Source organism: Micropterus dolomieu, linkage group LG10, assembly GCF_021292245.1.
Source record: "Micropterus dolomieu isolate WLL.071019.BEF.003 ecotype Adirondacks linkage group LG10, ASM2129224v1, whole genome shotgun sequence".
Taxonomy (NCBI): Eukaryota; Metazoa; Chordata; class Actinopteri; order Centrarchiformes; family Centrarchidae; genus Micropterus; species Micropterus dolomieu.
In genome coordinates, this window is record NC_060159.1 from 4088202 (window position 1) to 4096259 (window position 8058).

The 8058-nt window shown below is 39.5% G+C and overlaps 1 protein-coding gene across 1 annotated transcript; it reads left to right on the plus strand.

Annotated features, from left to right (window-relative positions):
* The first annotated feature begins 1076 nt into the window (after window positions 1-1076).
* Window positions 1077-3969, plus strand: LOC123978187. Its single transcript, XM_046061345.1, has 6 exons — window positions 1077-1144; window positions 1552-1732; window positions 1901-2026; window positions 2172-2312; window positions 2985-3041; window positions 3874-3969. Exons 1-6 carry the CDS (start codon window positions 1077-1079, stop codon window positions 3967-3969), a joined length of 669 nt encoding a protein of 222 aa, XP_045917301.1.
* The last annotated feature ends 4089 nt before the right edge of the window (window positions 3970-8058 follow it).

The window sequence follows — 8058 nt, forward strand, 5'->3', positions numbered from 1 at the left end:
CTTGGTGAAGTGTAAGTGTCATTTACAGTTGTACATTTTATACACTGATGTTTATATAAGTGGGTTTATGGTTGTTAACATTATTTATTTTATGTTTTCTGTCGATAGTCATAGCCCACTGCCGTGTTTTGTATTGTGCTTTTTATTGTATTTCTCGGCATTTTATTTTTATTTTGCCTCTTCCTTCTCTAACATTTTGGGTGTTAGAGACTGTTACAAAATCCAGCATTTGAGCTGCTTACGGGAAAGACCCAGTAGCATACCACTCTGTAAATTGACCTGTACATGTGGTCAGGAATAAACCCGGAGCTACAAGAACCCCTGAAGTAATTGTGTCCTGTGTGGCATCTAATTCCACGGGCTACAATTATATATATTTTGGGACATGTCTTGATGAAGAATGTTCAGTTCTTGAGCAGCCAGTCTCATCTACCATAGGCATGGATGAATCCTTGGTAATAGATGTCTTTTCTGTTGCTTTTGGAATTTAGTAAGAAAGCATTATTTTTTTATTCATCACATAAAGTAAGTAAGCAGAGGTTTTAGTACAGAATAATTTAATGCTTGCAGATATATAAATAGATTGGGCTTAACACATCTCAACCTGAATTTATTTTTTTCACTGAAACATATGTACTAATTTTTGATTATAGCATATTTACTGTCGCTAGTGAATATAACATGTCTGTAAGATGCATAAAACATTACACTATTCTTATAATTTCATGTATGAAAAGTATTTACATTTTTTTGCAGGTCTGCCCAATCCGTCTTGCATCGTACCCAGCTGATGTTCTCCCATCTCATGCAAGCACATGTGGTGACAGGTAGGAGGTTTGTCTGATAGATTCAGGTAACTGATAGTCAGACATTATCAGAATATAATGACATGTTCTGAGTGAGAGGAAGGACACGTGTAAAAGTGTCATTTCATTAGAGTATCGCATGAAGAATTAATATAAACATTTGGCACCACTGACCAACTAGATGGTAAATAATTAAAATAATCACCTCATGATTTGGCTGTTTTCCAAGCAATGTTTTTTTTATTACAGTTTATTTGGTCTGTTCTAAGAATGAACTGTGCTCAACCCAGCGTAGCAGCAAGGGGAGAAGAATTGCCAGGACCCTCAGTTCCACAATCGTCAGCAGGTAACTTTTGTCAAGTGACTTAAAAAAGGAATATGGATTTCAAGTACTTACCCTTGATATATTACATTAACCTGCAGGGATTTCAAAATGTCACTGCTGAAACAAATTTATTTTTGCTTTGGAAATAAGTTGATATTAGTATACCATTTAGAAGGCCCTTTGCATCAACAACTTTTTTTGTGGTAAATTACAGCTTCAACCTGGGCCACTGAAGTCGACCCCCAAAAAACCATGCCAGTTGTTCAGAGAAGATTTACTGAACCATTACTCTGAAAGTCCACACCTCTCTCTATCACTCGACATGTTTAATGCAGATTTGGGTCCAACTGTGATCAAGCATGTTTTTTAAACATAATGCTCAATGTTTCTTGACCTCCTTTTTTTTGTTTTTTAATTAAGGCTCTGCTACTCCTACAACCCTCGTACGATCGGTCATTCTTTCCTGCATGGTGGGTTCAGCTTCTCGGGACTCAGTTTGCCTGTGGTGACCCTATTGACTGGTGGGAGCATCGACACTGCAGCATCGGCTCTGACACTGGAGGACTGTCCTGATATTGACCATCGTGAAACAATTGTTTTGGTGAGTAACTTGGTTACAAATTGCATATTTTTGTTCATGTCACACATGTGTCTGTGCCGAGACATTTTGTGATTTCCAAAGCTTTTGACTTTTTGTGGATTGCCTGGTGACAACTTTTCATGTAATTATTAAATTCTTTTACCTTTTGTGAATGTGTACCTGCTTTAGCTGAAGAATGCTGAACTTACTGCAGAAGAAAACACCAAAGTGACTGATCTTTGCCTGTCCTGGGATCTTCCTTTTCCAACCTCCACCAATCATGTCTGGCTGTTCCAGGAACTGCTTTCACATGCAGTAATTGTTTTATAAATTACCTTGTTAGTATTTATATTGGAGGTTGGCTGTGTAACTCATGTTACATCTGTGCCTACGGTCTCTTTCCTATAAAATAGTGCCTCTGTGTAAATGTTACCTTCTGTCCTGTCAATTCTGTCTGCAGGTACTTCACCGTGTTAAACAGCCAATTAAACAAATACGGAAAGGCCTTAAACAAACAGGAATCTGGCCACTTCTTTCAGATAGGCCAGATGTCCACCCCTTAATTTTCCCAAGGGAGCCAAGTGAGGAGTTTAACCCACAGGTAAAGCCTAGTTCACACTGCATGATTTCTAGCCCGATTTGCTCCTCGACGTCCGTCAGGCTGTGATCGGGAGTAAATCAGTGATCGATCGGTGGTCGCCAGTCGTTATGTGTGACCTACTCAACGACTCATTAAAACGGCTCCCCGACACATTGCCGACGTCAGCCAGATATCTTGCATGACAAATATCTGGAGAAGTCGGCCGACTCGACATCCACATCCAGCCAATCAGAGCAGGCAGCTACTTTTTCACTACCAAACACTTTTTACTCACCTCAGCTCTCTGTAGCTCAGACAATCCCTGCTACCTGAGTGTGCTAATCCATCCTTTCATCCAGATTCTTTGTCTTTATAATTGGTATCTTTACAATAACAAACAGCTGTTTCGTGTGTAGGTTCGCGTCATTTCACCTGTGTTTTCTTGACCAGCGTCGGGTGACTCAGCCGCTGTCCGTTCGTGTAGTGTGTGACCCCCTGTCACCGATCAGTCACTTAGCGTGAACGCCAAATCGACTTCAAGACTCCCGTCACAAGACAGCAAGTTGTGTAGTCTGAACTTAGAAAGAAATAGATTATTCATTCATAAAAAGATCACTAATATTTGGAGATCACTTTGCAACATTTAATAAAAGTTTCAATCCTGACATGAAATGTTTATTTGATCCCTTGTAGACCGTGATCCTGAGCATTACCTGGCCACAACCCAACTTGGACAGCGACGAGGATGAGGTTGACACTGTTCCATTAGAGAAAATCAGTCTTGTCACTGGACTTTTGAGAAAATTCATAGAAGAAGGGAAAACTGTAAATGGTCTTTATTACCTTATTTTTCATTCTCATCCTGATTCACACATAATAGTTTCCTCATAACAATCCTAGTTGCTACACTTAAAGTGGTACAACTAAAGTGGTTCTTCATGTTTATGTGCATTTGTGTTTCATTTCATCTCGGAGTGAGCTGGTTTACTGTTTTATTGTCAAATGGTCATGTTTCTCTCCCTCCTTTCTATCCACTGCTGTGTGCTTCACTGCAGCACAGGGAAAGGAGAAGACATAAATGTGAATGTTTGACAGAAACAGTAAAGCCCAGCTCCCTCTGAGATGAAATGAAACACAAATGCACATAAAATTGGTAAATGAAACTTCATTCTTTGTTTACATTCCACAGTATTTACAGCAGCATTTCAAGTAATCATTTGGATGTTCTAAACTAGGAGAGGAAAAGAGACTACAGGGATTTTACTTTTGTAAGCTACTTAAGCTACTTAAGTTTTACTTAAGTTTTGAAGCTTTGTCTAAACAGCAAGCATTGCTGATGTGTTATCTTTACTTGAGTATCTAAGAGTGCAATAACTGAATTTGTTGAAAAGATAATCTTATGAGAGAATCGTTACTTCATATTTTTTGAAAGATCTCCAATGTGAAGTTTTTTGAGGGGTCACAAGTACAATTTTCTCCTCCATAGCGTCAACAGATGTGCTACGTGATCTGATGAAGTTTTGGGTGGGGTGGGAACTGCCAACAAGACACTTATCCAGTGGCTCTCACCTGCTTCTTCAAGTTGAAGCTCCCCAGCCACTACCAGACCTACAAGATCTTTCACCAGGACTTGATGATGGCCCTCAGTTCCATACATTCTGGCTTTGGACTTGTGTAGGTGCAAATGTCATCAACTTCTTGCACTCAGTCCCTCTTTTGAAATGGAATCACTTAAAAGAGCAATTCCTGTTCATTTATGCACCATTTACTTTATAAAGTTTGATTATTCTACTTGTCAGGCACCACCTTCACCTGTCGATAAATACTTTCAAGTTACAGGGACGAGGTTTAAAAAAAATAAAATAAAAATACAGGAATTTCTTTAAAGCAATAAATCAGTTCTTTATTAAAATATCTTCATAAATTGCAAGTAAAAAAACATTTCATACTACTCTTCAGTCAACACTCCATGAATGTCAAATAACCCAGCAACCAACAAGACCCAAAGGATCTGGTGCCAAAATTCCAGTTCCAGACACTGTACACCTCCAAAGGTCCTGAATCCAAGCCCCAATTGTGTCAGTGCTGTTTTGGCAGCACAAGGGGGACTGAAATAAAATATGGCAGGTTGGTTTTAATGTTGTTGCTTAAAAAGGTATCTATTAAACTCTAATTCCAATAATCATTTGTCTGAATAGGCTTTTCCTAGTGCGTTATCTGCTGACTGAGCGGCAGCTGTTAAGTCCTAGAAATCCTCTGCGATGGTCCACACGGTCTATGGAGGACAAGGCATAAGGCACAATCAAAATATCATTTGAAATGTTCCAAAGTAGTTTCTGTTAAATTGTTGGTCAAAGTTGCAAGAGGGCCACATGCTCTTATCTTGCCTCAAGTAAGTTCTCGACGAATTGGACAGTGTTGAGGTATATATCCGCCCGAAACAGTCAGATTGCTGCAATGGATCCATGCTGTCTCGCAGTGCCACCATTTCCAGATCCGAAAGAGGACTGTCCAGTTCAGGAATATTGACCCCGGAATGAGGCTCATTTGTGTAGCCACTCTCCTCCCATTGAATCTCTGGGATGGCTATTCCCTGACAAAGACATTTGTGTGTAAAAATAATGCATATTTAAATGTTATTGAACCAATTTACACTTGTGCACTGTGCCCATACCACTACATAATTACAAGATAGGTAGTCATTTCACACAATATAGGAAAATGAATGCTATTTTATGTAAATAAATGAATCATTGTGTTAAAATGTGAAGGTAATTACATATTCAAGACCAAGAAAAGACCTGCGCCACGTATCAGAAAGCAGGTTTAGTGAAAAAAAAAAAATAGTATGTTCAGCCTGAGATGAGGGGAAACTCTGGGTTTTCAGTTTCAGAGAGCGAGATCAGTAACCCTGGCAACTTACACTGTGAACAAACGCTGAGTTTTCCTCATTCATAATGTTGATCTCAAAGCACATTTCTGAACGCATTATGTCTTTAGAAACATTGAAATCCCGGGTTAGAAAGGTTATTCGTTTTTTTTTACCCAAACAGGATCTGTAACATGATCGCTTTTATGATCAATCGGTCATCGATGATTGAGAGACTCTCCGGACATTGTAGATTTCTCTTCAGCACAGAATAAAATCTATAGGCTACACTGTCCTTTAACACTGTGACTATGGACATTAAGGCAGCTGTCAGGTTGGCAACAGTTGCACTTAAACACTTATTGTGAGCTACTTTAGGCCTACTGTAGTAGCCTAATCACTAAACTAATCTGTATAAAACCAATCAATGAACACAAATCATTCATATGGTAGTTGCACTGATTGGAACATCTATATGGTAGTTATGTTGGATAGGCTATGATGTGAATATTTGTGTGAGGATGACTGGTGCAGCTGAAACAAAGAAATGTAGTTTAAGGTGAGTTTTTCCATTATCTGCTAATAGTCTGAATGTGTTTTACATAATTTCATTAAACACGAAATGAGCAGGACTGTTTAGCCTATTCATGGACCGATTGTAAAGTATGTCTAATCTGTTCAGTTAATATTTTCATCTTCAGTTATTGCCACCGGCATTTAGTCCCGTCAAGTTCCAGCTAAACAGGCCTGTAGCTGTTTAAAATGAATAACAGGCTGGAGGAGAATTCCAGCTCTTTTTCATTCATTACGGAAATTCCATTCTGGTAAATAATGAATGAGCAACGCTTTATAAAATGTAACATTGTTAACGTATCGCTCCTCCACTCCTGCGTTTTAGAGCCAATCAGGGTCTGCGTTGGCAGGATTTATATTTCTAGCTCCACCTGATTAAAATGGAGGCTCTGTCTTTATTTACCCGTTGCCATGGTGAATCGTAGTATTGGCAATAAGAATAGTTAGATGAGGGGCTTTGGCATCTCTTTATATATTTTACTAGCAAATGTAGAAATAATAAGTTAAATGTATCACCTTCTCATGGCCTGTCTCACCCTAGCATCGCTAACCGGCAGAGGAGCACTGCCTCCAGCCCTGACTGCTGTTCTCTCTCTCGGTGCGTTTGGGGCCGAGGACAGCTCCCGGGCCAATAACTGCACAAAAGCCCGAGCTGCTACCTCGGCTTGGGGCGACAGACCCTGTCAAACAGTCACTTGATTCACACGAATGTCAACTTTATGGAAAGATACTACTAGCCTGACCCTATTAGCATGCAGAAGCACTAGCGTAGCTCGCTAGCTCAGCTCGCTAACGTTAGCTTATGTTGACAGTTGCACAATTCAACCGGTTAACATTAATAATTAAACAACATCTCATAACAAGGGGATAACTAGCTGAACATGTTAAGTTATACTTACCGCTCCCCTGTCGTTGCCAGAAGCCATGTTGAGGTCTCCACTGACTGAACTCCACTGCGATAGCCCGCACCCGCAACACATGCTTATAGCGCTATGTGAACGCATTCATGCGACTGGCTTATAAGTAAACCATCCCTGCTAAAACAAGGGAGATATCTGATTGGTTGCAGATCAATCCCTCTTTAAAAAAGGGCATTTGTGTGTCGAGCCAAGTCAGGGGAGTCTCAAAATTCACACACAAATGCAGTGAAGTTCACAGACCGCAAGGAGTTTGTAAATCAAGATATATTTTTGTGTGCATCCGAAATACATTTCTGAATCTTGTGTGCATTTGTAAATTTTGTTTGCATTTCTGAATTTTGTGTGTATTTATGAATCTTGTGTGCATTTGTGATTTTTGTATGCATTAGTGAATCTTCTGTGCTAATTAATTTTGTGTGTGCATTTGTGTATCCTGTGTGTGCATATGTGAATGTAGTGTGTTCATTTATGTTTTAGCTCCCATATTGAATGCACCATATTGGTGAACACTCAATTCTTACTGGATATGTTTACGCTAATTACATAATTACTTTGTACATATTCATATCACATCATCATCAGAGTTCCTGTGTGTGAGAAGTGTTTGGAAAAATAAAAACATTCACTGACTAACAAACTATCTAGTAACTGATGTCAACATCAGCAGCAAAAGCTTTTAATGAAGTTCCAAAATTTAACAATCCTTAACTTTCTCAATCAAACCTGTAGCTGTTCACAAGAAAGGTTGAATTGAGAGCAACTGGACTTCTTCTGAAACGTCCAGATGCTCCCGATTCACCTTTTCTTGGATAAACAGGACTTGGATGAATCTTTACAGATGTGTAGGTTTGTCTAACCCTTTCTCTTGTTCTCCCCCTCCCAGCACAAGAATCACAGGGGGTTCAGTGGAGCCTGAAGATGATCTGCAGTGATGTTTTTAATAAACCAAACATAAAGCCAGTGATGTGATGTGAAAAAGTACCTCTCATATTTTAGCCTCTTTAGTGATTGTAAGGTTGTTCCTGTTGAGTCAACCATTTTTCCCTCCTCTCCATGTCAGCTGGGAAACCAAACATACTCCTTTTTCTGACCGAAAATGTGCTGTAGATTAGTGTAAGACAGTTCACAGACACAAATCTCTTAAAATGCTGTTTTCTAAGTTTACTGGAGATTTATCAAACTAATACATGACAATCATTGATAGTCACCTGTCTGTTCTATCTGAAGTCATACAGATTACATTAGTCATTAAGATCAATTAACCCAATTAACGGGTCGCTTAAAATCGCCGTTTTGTCGTTTCTCTCGCTCATTTTGAATTGCCCGCCGAGGACTTCCGGGAACTATCTGCGGTCTCCGTGAACCACGTGACGATGTAGCATTTTGGACCCCCGCTGACGCGACT